General features: G+C 40.7%; 1 protein-coding gene across 8 annotated transcripts in view; it reads left to right on the top strand.

Moving 5' to 3' along the window:
- Positions 1–16888, top strand: part of LOC128693175 (gamma-tubulin complex component 6) — a 464079-nt gene that overhangs the window by 282741 nt on the left and 164450 nt on the right. For 7 of the 8 annotated variants that reach the window (XM_070089457.1, XM_070089461.1, XM_070089456.1 and 4 more), the window contains exon 10: positions 4271–4381. The exons of the other annotated variant lie outside the window; for it this stretch is intronic. In XM_070089457.1, the coding sequence (XP_069945558.1) occupies positions 4271–4381 (111 nt within the window). The remainder of the gene's footprint in view (positions 1–4270; positions 4382–16888) is intronic. 8 annotated transcript variants of the gene reach the window in all.

Below are 16888 nucleotides of genomic sequence, written 5' to 3'. Positions count from 1 at the left end.
CCTGTGGAAGTCTTTGAAACATGGTGTCATGCACAGTGGTGTTTTACATTCCTCACACATAAAACGAGTGTCTCTGCGTTGTTGTGGGCATTTTTTTTGTATGTGCACAGACGTAACGCCTCTTTTGAGCCTTTTTCTTGAAAGCAGTAGCAGGCAGTTTTACTAGAAAGTGATCACCATGCTTCAGATGAGAAGGTAGTTGTTGATAATTTAGTGGGCAGTCTATTGCAGGTGTTGTTCCTTGGTACTTAAATATTATTTGTCTGATGACAGACAAACAGAATTTGCCATATGGTGGTTTGTTTCTGGTCCTCATCTTATACATATTATAAGCATTGAGCATGGAAATGTCCAGAAGATGGAAAAAGAGTTTTATGTACCACTTATAACTCTTGCAAACACATTTGTCCACTGAGCACATATTGAGGGTGTAATCAATCACAGCTGCAGGTTTTAGAATGGGTTCATTGCTGTCTCTATGCTGCCTGTCAGTGTTTGTCATTTCATTAGGGTGAACTGATGACAACAGTGTGACATCTCATTTGTCATGCCACCGAAATGCCATGATGTCATTGGCAGCAAACGCCTGCTCCTCACCTCCACACGCTCTGTGCCACACACATCTGTCATGTTCACTTGCAAAAAATCACTGAGTGAGGGGCTTGTGTACCAGTTATCAGTATATAATATATACCCCTTACCAAGGCATGGTTCTATCATTGTTCTAACCACATCACCAGAAATGCCCAATAACTTCCTGGTATTTTGCAATGTATAACTTCCAGTGTACACAATATCCAATACCAGACCACTGTAACAATCACAAAGCACAAACAACTTTATACCAAAGCGTTTCCTCTTGCTAGGTATGTACTGCTTGAAAGAGTCTTTCTTTGAACAGAATCAAAGACTCTTCAATTACAAGCTTCCTGAAGGGATAAAAATACATACTGAATTTCTCTTTCAGATACACATACACATTCTTAATCTTATATAACCTGTCGTTTCTGTCAGGCCTGGTTTTGTCTGAGAAGTGAAGCATATGTAATAGTAGCACAAATCGATTCACTCCCATTATATCACTGAAACCTGGGGTTGCAATCAGGTGGTCTGTTGACCAGTATGATTTCACACTGTGCTTATACACATGTGGCATAAGCATTATTGTGGCAAAGAAAAGATACATCTCAGCCACAGTTGTCTCCTTATACAGTGGACCCCCGCACAACAATCAGCTCCCAACGCGACCAATTATGTAAGTGCTTTTGGAGGTGTATTTTTGGGGGTCTGAAACGGGCTAATCTACTTCACAATATCTCTTATGGGAACAAATTTGGTCTATAACGGCACCCAAACAGACTTCTTGATTGAAATAATATCGTTATGCGGGGGTCCACTTTACTTATGTAGCTGTGAGCTTGGTGAAAGTATTGTGTTTGCCATGGTGTACTCGTAGTATCTGTTGTTTTCCCTGACAATAATTTCCATCAGGGGTTTGTCAAAGAATAACTCGAAACATTCCAGTTCACTGGCATTGTTCCCCAGTGTACAACATGGCCATATTCCACTTTGGCTTTCATCAAACTGGTGTGGATTTGGAACAAAATTGACAGCTTCCTGCTAATTCCAGGTGTGGTCTGCTGGTGGGTACTGGACATTGACAGGTGGTTGTGGTTGTGGAAGCTGGTGTGGTGGGTGGGTGGGGGATGGTGGCCTTTGTTGTAAATCAGCTGAGGCAGCGGCGTGGGTGGCAGCATGGCCCACTGCTGGTGCCTCACGGCCGGCACCACCACTACCACCACCATGCGCATTTTCCATCCCAATTGCAACACTATCATCGTCATTTTCACTGTCTGTTCCTGTTGTACAGCCACGGGATGTACTCCTTCCCCTTGGAATAGCATATGGCACACTACCAGAGCGCATATATCGTATATACTGACGCTTTACTGGAGAATATTCCACTTCACTACTGGAACTGTTTTCGAGAGCTTGTAGTTCATATTCACTATCACTATCATCACCAATGCTCACATCTGAGTCCGGGATTTGGGAAAATAGGAGTTTCCTCTTTGATTCTGATACAACTGAACTTGAACAAGACAGCCCAGCAGCAGAGGTGGAAGGCTGAGGGTCGTCTGGGTTTTCCTCACTATTACTGATATTATGGTCATTGGTTCTGGTCACAACCTCACCAAAACCTTGAAACTCATCTTTACTGGCACTTCCATCTGTATTAGAACTGTCACTGGGAAACAAAAGTGTCCCAGTTCACCAAGGAGTGAGGAGCTTTTTACCGCGAGGCATGGTGAACAAGGTCTACTAAAATGGCGTTCCCACAATGCGCCACTGGATCCCAGATTTTTTTCTACCGCGCACACCAACCACACACACCCATTCTCTCACATCTAGGCCTACCAGCCTTTTCCTGCGAGATTTGAAGGTGCTAGAATTTATGCGTACTAGTACGTCAAAAACCCTGGCGCATAAGCCGTACTAGTATGGCCGAAACCCTGAAAGGGTTAATACCTTAATCATGCATTGCTTACTTCTTAATAAGAGTTAAAACTCCTGTGTTATATAGTGAAATGCTAAAAAGGTAAATTCTTTATTCTTGAGTTAACCCTTAAACTGTCCAAATGTAGATCTTCGTTTTTTTAACATTTGAAAGTATGTAAAAAAGGAGATCTTCTTTTCTTTTTTTTACATTTGAAAATGTGTAAAAAAAACTTTGATCTACTTTTTTTTTTTATATTTATTTGAAAATATGTAAAAAAAAAAGTAGATCTACTTTTGGAGCACTACGCATGTGAACGTAGATCTGCTCAGACAGTTTAACCCTTTGAGGGTCGACAGGCCCTCTCCGAAACTCGTTCTCAGGGTCGGCCAAATTTTAAAAAAAAAATAAATAATTTTCTCTTATGAAAAGATACAGAATCTTTCCCCGATCATAAGGACACCAAAAGTTTGAAATTTGATGGAAAACTTACGGAATTATGCTCTCGCGAAGTTAGCAGTCTCGGGGATGGTTACGCATCGGCGATTTTGCCCACTTTGAGCCCCATTTTCGGCCAATTCCACTGTACTAGTCAACAAAAAACATGAATATTTCGCTAGAACTCCATTTTTTCTATCGAATGGATGCAACAAACCACCCATTTATGAAACTCAACTATCCAGTACAGTGGTCAGAATTTAGCAATTTTGCCAATTTCATACAAATTTCAAAAGATGCCAATTTCCGAATTGGGTCCAGAATAAACAAGAAAGACATTCCTGGCACTAAAATGACATTTCCTCTGGTCATTAGTCACGTCTCAAGGCCCCTCTTATATTCTTTTGCTTTCCACTTTGAATTTTTATTCTCACAAAAAAATAAAAGATTTACCGTTATGCAGACTACTGCATTAGTGTAAAAAATGGTATAAATATTATTGGCGCACTTGTGAAAGAATATTAGACTCACGAGTTGACGTGTATTGGACCATTGGCACGATTTGTTTACTTTTGAAATTTGGTAAAAATCGAACATTTCTGCTACTTTGAGCTCAATTTCAAGGTATCTTTCATTGTAAAACCAGTCAAAATCATCTCAATTTCTGTAATACAGTGGACCCCCGCATAACGATTACCTCCGAATGCGACCAATTATGTAAGTGTATTTATGTAAGTGCGTTTGTACGTGTATGTTTGGGGGTCTGAAATGGACTAATCTACTTCACAATATTTCTTATGGGAACAAATTCGGTCAGTACTGGCACCTGAACATACTTCTGGAGTGAAAAAATATCGTTAACCGGGGGTCCACTGTATGTCTTCCATTCTATAAAATGAGACCAAGAAAACTAAATACAACAATAAATACCATACAAAAATACAGTGCAAAGTCGCTGTTTTATCCAAAAAAGCGGTCAAAGTTTTTTTTTTTTATCATTATTCACTGTGTGCTGCAGGATTTTTTTTAGACTGTGCACACTGACCACATAGACCCATTCTTTCATATGGAGGCCTAGATTTGAGGGCGCTAGAATTTAGGCGTACTAGTACGTCAAAAACCCTGGGTCGTAAGCTGTACTAGTACGTCTGAAACCCTCAAAGGGTTAAGGGTTAAATATTACATAGCTTTTCTTTGTATGCCTACTGTCAAATTCTTTGCCCAGTTAACCAAAATTAAATGGTTACATTTTTCTTATATCCCAAGTACCGCAATAATAGCTATGTATATATTTTTACTACTGTATATTTATGGCACATTATTGTATCTTTCCAGGTTAGAAGTTGTGTGTATTACTCCTAAGTTTGACACACAGCATCACCTAACACAAGGCTCAGTTTTCCGTGCTTTTACAGTAGCTGTATCAAATGTACTGCAGGTTTACAGGTTAGTATTGCATGTCTTAGTGTCACATGCTTGGAAAAAGTGATATTAACTAAATTGTTTCCAAATTATTTTATTTTAAATTAGTTAAGTACAGTTTTGTTTTTTAACACGCTGGCCATCTCCCACTGAGGCATCGTGACCTGAAACAGAAGAAACGACTTCATAAAGCTTTTTTTTTTATTTAGTAATTTATACAGAGGAAAGGGTTACTAGCCCCTTGGATCCGGCAATTTAGTTGCCTCTGACAACACGCATGGCTTACGAAGGAAGAATTCTTCTCCATTTCATTGAGAAAAATTATCATCATAGTACAGTGGAGCCCCGCTTAACAATCACCTCCCAATGCGACCAATTATGTAAGTGCGTTTGTACGTGTATGTTTGGGGGTCTGAAATGGACTAATCTACTTCACAATATTCCTTATGGGAACAAATTCGGTCAGTACTGGCACCTGAACATGCTTCTGGAATGAAAAAATATCGTTAACCGGGGGTCCACTGTATTTATATGATAGCAATTTTTTTTTTTCAAAACGTCTGTCATCTCCCACCGAGGCTGGGTGACCCAAAAAGAATGAAAATCCCAAAAGAAAATACTTTCAACATCATTCAAAACTTTTACCTCGCTCATACATAATCACTGTCTTTGTAGAGGTGCTCAGATACGATAGTTTAAAAGTCAACTTCCAAACTGCCAATATCCCAAATCCCTTCTTTAAAGTGCAGGCATTGTACTTCCCGTTTCCAGGACTCAAGTCCAGCTAACCAGTTTTCCTGAATCCCTTTGATATACCTTCGAAGAGTTTCGAGAGTTTATCTACTCTCTGAGCCTGGCCATGGGCCAGGCCCATCTGGTGCTTGCCTGGTCAACCAGGCTGTTGCTGCTAGAGGCCTGCTGCCCCACATATCCATCACAGCCTGGTTGATCTGGCACCTGATGAAGATACTTGTCCAGTTTCCTCTTGAAGGCTTCTACACTTGTTCCAGCAGTGTTTCTGATATCTTCTGGTAAGATGTTGAAAAGTCTGGGACGCAGGATGTTGATACAGTGTTCCCTTATTATCCCCACCGCTCCCCTGCTCCTCACTGGGTTTATTTTACACTTCCTCCCATATCTCTCACTCCAGTATGTTGTTACGGCAGTGTGCAGATTGGGGACCAAGCCCTCGAGAACCTTCCAGGTATACATTGTCATGTACCTCTCTCTCCTCTGCTCCAATGAGTACATGTTCAAGACTTGCAGGTGTTCCCAGTAGTTTAGGTGCTTTACTGGCTCAGTGTGAACCGTAAATGATCTCTGTATTTGTTTCAGCTCCAATATTTCTCCTGCCTTGAATGGGGCCGTCAGCACTGAGCAATATTCTAAGTGAGGGAACACTAGTGATTTGAAGAGTGTCACCATCGGCATTATTTCCCTTGTTTTGAAAATTCTCAATACCCACCCCATCATCTTCCTGGCTGTTGTCATCTTTGTCTTGTTATGATCTTTAAAAGAAAGGTCCACTGACATAATTATTCCTTCACAAAATATTACCCTGCTCACACTCCAACAGCTTGTCAGGTCCCAAAAACCATTCATGTCCATTCACTCCTTTTTAACACGCTCACACATGCTTGCTGAAAGTCCAAACCCCTCAACCACAAAACCTTCTTTACCCCTCCCTCCAACCTTTTCGAGGACGACCCCTACCCTGCCTTTCTTCCCCTACAGATTTATACGCTCTCGAAGTCATTCTACTTTGATCCATTCTCTCTGAATGACCAAACCACCTCAACATTCCCTCTTCAGCCTCTGACTAATACTTTTAGTAACTCCACACCTCCTCCTAATTTCCACATTCCGAATTTTCTGCTTAATATTTACACCACACATTGCCCTTAGACAGGACATTTCCACTGCCTCCAGCCACCTCCTCACTGCAGCATTTGCAACCCAAGCTTCACACCCATGTAAGAGTGTTGGTACTACTATACTTTCGTACATTCCCTTCTTTGCCTCCATGGATAACATTTTTTGTCTCCACAGATACCTCAACCACTCATCTTTTTTCTTCATCAGTTTTATGGTTAACTTCATCCTTCATAAACTTATCTGCTGACAAGTCAACTCCCAGATATCTGAAAACATTCCCTTCTTCCATACTCCCTCTCTCCAATGTGACATCCCTATCTAAGAAAGGCATATGAAGGAAGTAAATGTGTTTAGAGTTTGGGAGTGGACTTATCATTGGAAGTGTCTGAAAGATGAGTTGAGCCATAGAATTATGGGGGGTAGGGGGTCAGTGAACTTTATCCAGGGAGGTAAAAAGAAATATTCCTGAGTATAGTGGTACTAACACCACTCATATATGAGTATGAAATTAGGTATTATATGTTTCAGTGAAGAGAAGACTGGAGGCAGTTGGTATATCATGTCAGAGGGCAATGTGTAATGTGAATGTTATTTTTATGCGGAGAATTGGTGGTTTTGAGATTAGAAGGTGGCATGGCTTACCAAAAAATTATTATTCAGAGGGCTGAGGAGTTACTGAGGTGGCTTGGACATTTAATAATAATAATAATAATTGTGTAGTAGGTTGGTAGACAGCAACCACCCAGGGAGGTACTACCGTTCTGCCAAGTGAGTGTAAAACGAAAGCCTGTAATTGTTTTACATGATGGTAGGATTGCTGGTGTCTTTTGTCTGTCTCATAAAATGCAAGATTACAGGTACGTCTTGCTACTTCTACTTACACTTAGGTCACACTAAACATACACGTACACGTTTATTTATACACACTCATCTGAGTTTTCTTTGATTTTATCTTAGTTCTTGTTCTAATTACTTTTCCTTTTATATCCATGGGGAAGTGGAATAAGAATCTTTCCTCCATAAGCCATGCGTGTTGTAAAAGTCAGCTAAAATGCCGGGAACAATAGGCTAGTACAGTAACCCCTTTTCCTGGAAAAATTACTAAAAACTGTCAAAGTGGGAAGTTTGAATGTGCATGGATGTTGTGCGAATGATAAGAAAGAGACGATTGTGGATGTTATGAATGAGAAGAAGCTGTACACAAATAACCCGCACATAAAAGAGAGAAGCTTACGACAACGTTTCGGTCCGACTTGGACCATTGACTTTGTCAATGGTCCAAGTCGGACCGAAACGTCGTCGTAAGCTTCTCTCTTTTATGTGCGGGTTATTTGTGTATCGTTCCAGTCACGGTATTGTGCCTTTTTGTTATTTATTGAGAAGAAGCTGGATATCCTGCCTTTAAGTGAAACAAAGCTGAAGGGGGTGGGTGAGTTTCAGTGGAGAGGAATAAATGGGATTTAGGTCAGGGGTTTCTAATAGAGTTAGAGCTAAAGAAGGAGTAGCAATAATGTTGAAGGATAAGCTATGGCAGGAAAAGAGGGACTATAAATGTATTAATATAAGGATTATGTGGAGTAAAATAAGGGTTAGATGTGAGAAGTGGGTTATAGTAAGCGTTTATGCACCTGGGGAAGAGAGAAGTATAGAGGAGAGAGAGAGAGATTTTGGGAAATGTTGAGTAATTGCGTGGGGAGTTTTCAACCAAGTGTGAGAGTACAGTACTTGTGGTTGGGGATTTTAATGCTAAAGTGGGAAAAAATGTTGTGGAGGGAGTAGTAGGTAAATTTGGGGTGCCAGGGATAAAGGAAAATGGGGAGCCTTTAATTGAGCTATGTGTAGAAAGAGGTTTGGTAATAAGTGATACATATTTCATGAAAAAGAGGATAAATAAATATACAAGGTATGATGTAGCATGTAATGAAAGTAGTTTGTTAGATTATGTATTGGTGGATATAAGATTGATGGGTAGGCTCCAGGATGTACACGTTTATAGAGGGGCAACTGATACATCGGATCATTATCTAGTTGTAGCTACAGTTAGAGTAAGAGGTAGATGGGATAAGAGGAAAATGGCAACAATAAGTAAGAGGGAGGTGAAAGTGTATAAACTAAGGGAGGAGGAAGTTCGGGTGAAATATAAGAAACTATTGGCAGAAAGGTGGGCTGGTGCAGGTATGAGTAGTGGTAGGGTTGAAGAGGGCTGGAATAGTTTTAAAAATGCAGTATTAGAATGTGGGGCAGAAGTTTGTGGTTATAGGAGGGTGGGTGCAGGAGGAAAGAGGAGTGATTGGTGGAATGATGAAGTAAAGGGTGTGATAAAAGAGAAAAAGTTAGCTTATGAGAGGTATTTACAAAGCAGAAGTGTTACAAGAAGATTAGAGAATATGGAGAGTAAAAGAAAGGTGAAGAGAGTGGTGAGAGAGTGCAAAAGGAGAGCGGATGATAGAGTGGGTGAGGTACTGTCAAGGAATTTTAATGAAAATAAGAAAAAATTTTGGAGTGAGTTAAACAAGTTAAGAAAGGCTAGGGAACAAATGGATTTATCAGTTAAAAACAGAGAAGAGGAGTTAGTAGATGGGGAGAAGGAGGTTTTGGGTAGATGGCGAGAATATTTTGAGGAACTTTTAAATGTCGACGAAGAAAGTGAGGCGGTAATTTCATGCACTGGCCAAGGAGGTGCTATATCATCTTTTAGGAGTGAAGAAGAGCAGGATGTGAGTGTGGGGGAGGTGCGGGAGGCATTACGTAGAATGAAAGAGGGTAAAGCAGCTGGAACTGATGGGATCATGACAGAATTGCTAAAAGGAGGGGGGAACATAGTGTTGGAGTGGTTGGTATTTTTGTTTAATAAATGTATGAAAGAGGGGAAGGTATCTAGGGATTGGCGGAGAGCGTGTATAGTCCCTTTATATAAAGGGAAGGGGGACAAAAGAGATTGTAAAAATTTTAGAGGAATAAGTTTACTGAGTATACCAGGAAAAGTGTACGGTAGGGTTATTATTGAAAGAATTAGAGGTAAAACAGAATGTAGAATAGTGGATGAGCAAGGAGGTTTTAGAGTGGGTAAGGGATGTGTAGATCAAGTGTTTACATTGAAGCATATATGTGAGCAGTATTTAGATAAAGGTAGGGAAGTTTTTATTGCATTTATGGATTTAGAAAAGGCATATGATAGAGTGGATAGGGGAGCAATGTTGCAGATGTTGCAAGTGTATGGAATTGGTGGTAAGTTACTAAATGCTGTAAAGAGTTTTTATGAGGATAGTGAGGCTCAGGTTAGGATGGGTAGAAGAGAGGGAGACTACTTCCCAGTAAAAGTAGGTCTTAGACAGGGATGTGTAATGTCACGATGGTTGTTTAATATATTTATAGATGGGGTTGTAAAAGAAGTAAATGCTAGGGTGTTCGGGAGAGGGGTGGGATTAAATTATGGGGAATTAAATACAAAATGGGAAGTGACAGTTAATTTTTGCTGATGATGCTGTGCTTATGGGAGATTCTAAAGAAAAATTGCAAAGGTTAGCGGACGAATTTGGGAATGTGTGTAAAGGTAGAAAGTTGAAAGTGAACATAGAAAAGAGTAAGGTGATGAGAGTATCAAATGATTTAGATAAAGCAAAATTGGATATCAAATTGGGGAGGAGGAGGAGTATGGAAGAAGTGAATGTTTTCATATATTTGGGAGTTGACGTGTCAGCGGATGGATTTATGAAGGATGAGGTTAATCATAGAATTGATGAAGGAAAAAAGGTGAGTGTTGCATTGAGGTATATGTGTAGGCAAAAAATGTTATCTATGGAAGCAAAGAAGGGAATGTATGAAAGTATAGTAGTACCAACGCTCTTATATGGGTGTGAAGCTTGGGTTGTAAATGCTGCAGCAATGAGGCTGTTGGAGGCAGTGGAGATAGATGTCCTGTCTAAGAGCAATGTGTGGTGTAAATATTATGCAGAAAATTCGGAGTGTGGAAATTAGGAGGAGGTGTGGAGTTAATAAAAGTATTAGTCAGAGGGCTGAGGAGGGTTTGTTGAGGTGGTTTGGTCATTTAGAGAGAATGGATCAAAGTAGAATGACATGGAGAGCGTGTAAATCTGTAGGGGAAGGAAGGCGGGGTAGGGGTCGTCTTCGAAAAGGTTGGAGGGAGGGAGTAAAGGAGGTGTTGTGGGCGAGGGGTTTGGACTTCTAGCAAGCGTGCATGAGCGTGTTAGATAGGAGTGAATGGAGACAAATGGTATTTGGGACCTGATGATCTGTTGGGGTGTGAGCAGGGTAATATTTACTGAAGGGATTCAGGGAAACCGGTTATTTTATATAACTGGACTTGAGTCCTGGAAATGGGAAGTACATTGCCTGCACTCTAAAGGAGGGGTTTGAGATATTGGCAGTTTGGAGAGATATATTGTGTATTTTTATATGTATATACTTCTAAACTGTTGTATTCTGGACACCTCTGCAAAAACAGTGATTATGTGTGAGTGAGGTGAAAGTGTTGAATGATGATGAAAGTATTTTCTTTTTGGGGATTTTCTATCTCTTTGGGTCACCCTGCCTCTGTGGGAGATGGCCAACTTGTTGAAAAAAAAAAATAATGATAGTAATAATAATCTAGGTAATAGGTTGGTAGACAGCAACCACCCAGGGAGGTACTACCGTCCTACCAAGTGAGTGTAAAATGAAAGCCTGTAATTGTTTTACATGATGGTAGGATTGCTGGTGTCTTTTTTCTGTCTCATAAATATGCAACATTTCAGGCACATCTTGCTACTTCTACTTACACTTAGGTCACACTACACATACATTTTTTTTTTTTTATTATTATCACACTGGCCGATTCCCACCAAGGCAGGGTGGCCCGAAAAAGAAAAACTTTCACCATCATTCACTCCATCACTGTCTTGCCAGAAGGGTGCTTTACACTACAGTTTTTAAACTGCAACATTAACACCCCTCCTTCAGAGTGCAGGCACTGTACTTCCCATCTCCAGGACTCAAGTCCGGGCTGCCGGTTTCCCTGAACCCCTTCATAAATGTTACTTTGCTCACACTCCAACAGTACGTCAAGTATTAAAAACCATTCGTCTCCATTCACTCCTATCAAACACGCTCACGCACGCCTGCTGGAAGTTCAAGCCCCTCGCACACAAAACCTCCTTTACCCCCTCCCTCCAACCTTTCCTAGGCCGACCCCTACCCTGCCTTCCTTCCACTACAGACTGATACACTCTTGAAGTCATTCTGTTTCGCTCCATTCTCTCTACATGTCCGAACCACCTCAACAACCCTTCCTCAGCCCTCTGGACAACAGTTTTGGTAATCCCGCACCTCCTCCTAACTTCCAAACTACGAATTCTCTGCATTATATTCACACCACACATTGCCCTCAGACATGACATCTCCACTGCCTCCAGCCTTCTCCTCTCTGCAACATTCATCACCCATGCTTCACACCCATATAAGAGTGTTGGTAAAACTATACTCTCATACATTCCCCTCTTTGCCTCCAAGGACAAAGTTCTTTGTCTCCACAGACTCCTAAGTGCACCACTCACTCTTTTCCCCTCATCAATTCTATGATTCACCTCATCCTTCATAGACCCATCCGCTGACACGTCCACTCCGAAATATCTGAATACATTCACCTCCTCCATACTCTCTCCCTCCAATCTGATATCCAATCTTTCATCACCTAATATTTTTGTTATCCTCATAACCTTACTCTTTCCTGTATTCACTTTCAATTTTCTTCTTTTGCACACCCTACCAAGTTCATCCACCAATCTCTGCAACTTCTCTTCAGAATCTCCCAAGAGCACAGTGTCATCAGCAAAGAGCAACTGTGACAACTCCCACTTTATGTGTGATTCTTTATCTTTTAACTCCACGCCTCTTGTCAAGACCCTCGCATTTACTTCTCTTACAACCCCATCTATAAATATATTAAACAACCACGGTGACATCACACATCCTTGTCTAAGGCCTACTTTTACTGGGAAATAATTTCCCTCTTCCCTATGTACTCTAACTTGAGCCTCACTATCCTCGTAAAAACTCTTCACTGCTTTCAGTAACCTACCTCCTACACCATACACCTGCAACATCTGCCACATTGCCCCCCTATCCACCCTGTCATACGCCTTTTCCAAATCCATAAATGCCACAAAGACCTCTTTAGCCTTATCTAAATACTGTTCACTTATATGTTTCACTGTACAAGCATATATATACATACCCCTCTGGGTTTTCTTCTATTTTCTTTCTAGTTCTTGTTCTTGTTTATTTCCTCTTATCTTCATGGGGAAGTGGAACAGAATTCTTCCTCCGGAAGCTATGCGTGTCGTAAGAGGCGACTAAAATGCCGGGAACAAGGGGCTAGTAACCCCTTCTCCTGTATATATTTCTAAATGTAAAAGGAGAAACTTTGGTTTTTCATTTTGGGCCACCCCACTCGTTGGAATACAGCCGGTGTGTTGAAAGAAGAAGAAATAGTAATAATAGTAATAATAATCTAGGTAATAGGTTGGTAGACAGCAACCACCAAGGGAGGTACGACCGTCTTACCAAGTGAGTGTAAAACGAAAGCCAGTAATTGTTTTACATGATGGTAGGATTCCTGGTGTCTTTTTTTCTGTCTCATAAACATGCAAGATTTCATGTACGTCTTGCTACTTCTTCTTACACTTAGGTCACACTACACATTCATGTACAATCATATATATACACACACCTCTGGGTTTTCTTTTGTTTTCTTTCTAGTTCTTGTTCTTGTTTATTTCCTCTTATCTCCATGGGGTAGTGGAACAGAATTCTTCCTCTGTAAGCCATGCGTGCTGTAAGAGGCAACTAAAATGCCGGAAGCAAGAGGCTGGTAACCCCTTCTCCTGTACAAATTACAGTGGACCCCCGCATAACGATCACCTCCAAATGCGACCAATTATGTAAGTGTATTTATGTAAGTGCGTTTGTACGTGTATGTTTGGGGGTCTGAAATTGACTAATCTACTTCACAATATTCCTTATGGGAAAAAATTCGGTCAGTACTGGCACCTGAACATACTACTGGAATGAAAAAAGTTTGTTAACCGGGGGTCCACTGTACTAAATTTAAAAAGAAATACTTCAGTTTTTATTTTTGGGCCACCCTGCCTCAGTGGGATATGGTGGGATATGGTTGGGGTTCACTGTATATGTATACACATACATATACAGTGAACCCCCGACTTACAAAGGCCTCATCTTATGATAAAATCGACTTATGAAGCACGTCAGCGTAAAAATTTTACCCCAACCTATGAAGAAAAACTCGACTTACATCATTCATCCTGAACGCGGTCCGTCTGGCCAGAGTGCCTCTGCTCAGCTAGTGCCATTGTTTACAAGCCAAGGCAGACGGTTACACGCATACATTCGATAAATTTTGTATTATGCCATTGTTTTTAGTGCTTATACCTGCTAAATAAGCCACCATGGGTCCAAAGAAAACTTCTAGTGCCAACCCTGTGGTAAAAAGGGTGAGAAATACTATTGTACCACGGTCAGCTGCTGCTGCACCACTGTCAGCTGCTGCTGCTGCTGTACCACTGTCAGCTGCTGCTGTACCACTGTCTGCTGCTGCTGCTGTACCACTGTCAGCTGCTGCTGCTGTACCATGGTCTGCTGCACCACAGTCAGCTGCTGCTGTACCATGGTCAACTGCTGTTGCTGCACCACCGTCAGTTGTACTATTCAAAGACGTGGAGAGACTGTTGTTGGTGTGGCTTAACGAGAAACAATTACCAAGAAAAGATTAATCCCAAAGGGTTAGCCACCCAGGATAACCCAAGAAAGTCAGTGCATCATCGAGGACTGTCTAACTTATTTCCATTGGAGTCCTTAATCTTGTCCCCCAGGATGCAACCCACACTAGTCGACTAACACCCAGGTGAACAGGAAAAAATGCCTGGAATTAGTGCTCATATTGGTGAATTTAAGACCAGCAAAGGTTGGTTTGAGAGATTTAAGAATCGTAGTGGCATACACAGTGTGATAAGGCATGGTGAAGCTGAAAAATTCCAACCCCAACAAGTGTTTAATTGTGAAGAAACAGGCCTGTTCTGGAAGAAAATGCCAAACAGGACCTACATTACTCAGGAGAAAAAGGCACTCCCAAGACATAAGCCTATGAAAGACAGGCTAACTCTCATGTTTTGTTGTAATGCTAGTGGGGATTGCAAAGTGAAGCCTTTACTCATGTATCACTCTGAAAATCCCAGAGTGTTCAAGAAAAACAGTGTCTAATCACTACATGTCATTTATTCTTCATTTAGTACAGTATATTGTGCATGTATCCTTCTTTTTGTGTGTGTAGAAAAATGTATATTTCATGTGGTAATTTTTTTTTTTTTCATAATTTTGGGCATCTGGAATGGATTAATTGGATTTCCATTATTTCACATGGGAAAAATTAATTCAACTTATGATAATTTCGTCTAACGATGAGCTCTCTGGAATGGATTAATATCATAAGTTGAAGGTCCACTGTATATGTGTATATACACACCCCTCTGGGTTTTCTTCTATTTTCTTGTTAGTTGTTCTTGTTCTTGTTTATTTCCTCTTATCTCCATGTGGAAGTGGAACAGAATTCTTCCTCCATGAGCCATTGTGTGTTGTAAGAGGTGACTAAAATGCCGGGAGCAAGGGGCTAGTAACCCCTTCTCCTGTATACATTGCTAAAGATAAACTTTTGGTTTTTTCTTTTTGGGCCACCCTGCCTTGGTGGGATATGTCCAGTTTATTGAAAGATAATAATATAATATAAAAATAATAATAATAATAATAATAATAATAATTCTTTCTTTCAACTCACCGGCCGTATCCCACCAAGGCAGGGTGGCCCAAAAAGAAAAACGAAAGTTTCTCTTTTAAATTTAGTAATTTATATGGGAGAAGGGGTTACTAGCCCCTTGCTCCTGGCATTTTAGTCGCCTCTTACAACACAAATGGCTTACGGAGGAAGAATTCTGTTCCACTTCCCCATGGAGATAAGAGGAAATAAACAAGAACAAGAACTAGAAAGAAAATAAAAGAAAACCCAGAGGGGTGTGTATATATATGCTTGTACATGTATGTGTAGTGTGGCCTAAGCACAAGTAGAAGTAACAAGACATACCTGAAATCTTGCATGTTTATGAGACAGACAAAAGACACCAGCAATCCTACCATCATGTAAAACAATTACAGGTTTTCATTGTACACTCACTTGGCAGGACGGTAGTACCTCCCTGGGCGGTTGCTGTTTACCAACCTACTACCTAGGAATAATAATAATAATATTTTATTTCGGCATGATACATGTTTGTATAAAGGAATATAATACTTGGGTGTACATGCCAAAAGCCCCTTTGTATGCAAAGCATTTCGGGCAAACTTAAAACTAAGTTAAAATTAATAGGGCAGTAACAGTACATATGGTCATTAGGTGAGTTACAATGAATACAAGAGACTTGAATATTCTATTAGGTCATGCTATATGACTTTCATCAGTTTTGTAGGGAAGAATTACAATTTTGATTATTAACCTTAGGTGGACACAATGGAGTGATAAACATTTGAGGTAAATGCAGATATTGAAAGTATAATATTATTATTATTAAGAAATCGGCCGTGTCCCACCAAGGTAGGGTGGCCCGAAAAAGAAAAACTTTCATCATTATTCACTCAATCACTGTCTTGTCAGAGGGGTGCTTACCCTACAGTTATAAAACTGCAACATTAACACCCCTCCTTCAGAGTGCAGACACCATACTTCCCATCTCCAGGATTCGAGTCCGGCCTGCCGGTTTCCCTGAATCCCTTCATAAATGTTACCCTGCTCACACTCCAACAGCACGATAAATCCAAAAAAACATGTCTCTCCATTCACTCCAATCAAATATGCTCACGCATGCCCGCTGGAAGTCCAAGCCCCTCGCACACAAAACCTCATTTACCCCCTCCGTCTAACTTTTCCTAGGCTGACCCCTACCCCGCCTTCCCTCCCCTACAGATTTATACACTCTCGAAGTCATTCTGTTTTGTTCCATCCTCTCTACATGTCCAAACCACCTCACCAACCCCTCCTCAGCCCTCTGGATAATAGTTTTGGTAATCCTGCACCTCCTCCTTATTTCCAAACTACGAATTCTCTGCATTTTATTCACACCACACATTGCCTTCAGACATGACATCTCTACTGCCTCCAGCCTTCTTCTTGTTGCAACATTCACCACTCATGCTTCACACCCATATAAGAGTATTGGTATAACTATACTCTCATACATTCCCCTCTTTGCTTCCACAGACAGTTATTTGTCTCCACAGACTCCTCAGTGCACCACTCACCTTTTTCCCCCTCATCATTTCTGTGATTTACATCATCCTTCATAGACCCATCTGCTGACACGTCCACTCCTAAATATCTGAATACATTCACCTCCTCCATACTCTCTCCCTCCAGTAAGTATATATTGATTATAAAGTTTTACCTTTTTTTTTTTTTTTTCTTTCAACAAGTCGGCCGTTTCCCACCGAGGCAGGGTGACCCAAAAAAAAGAAAGAAAATCCCCAAGAAGAAAATACTTTCATCATCATTCAACACTTTCACCACACTCGCACATTATCACTGTTTTTGCAGAG

This window comes from Cherax quadricarinatus, chromosome 28, assembly GCF_038502225.1.
Source record: "Cherax quadricarinatus isolate ZL_2023a chromosome 28, ASM3850222v1, whole genome shotgun sequence".
NCBI classification, from domain to species: Eukaryota; Metazoa; Arthropoda; class Malacostraca; order Decapoda; family Parastacidae; genus Cherax; species Cherax quadricarinatus.
Note: the sequence above shows the minus strand (reverse complement) of the source record. Positions and strands in the feature narration are given on the sequence as shown.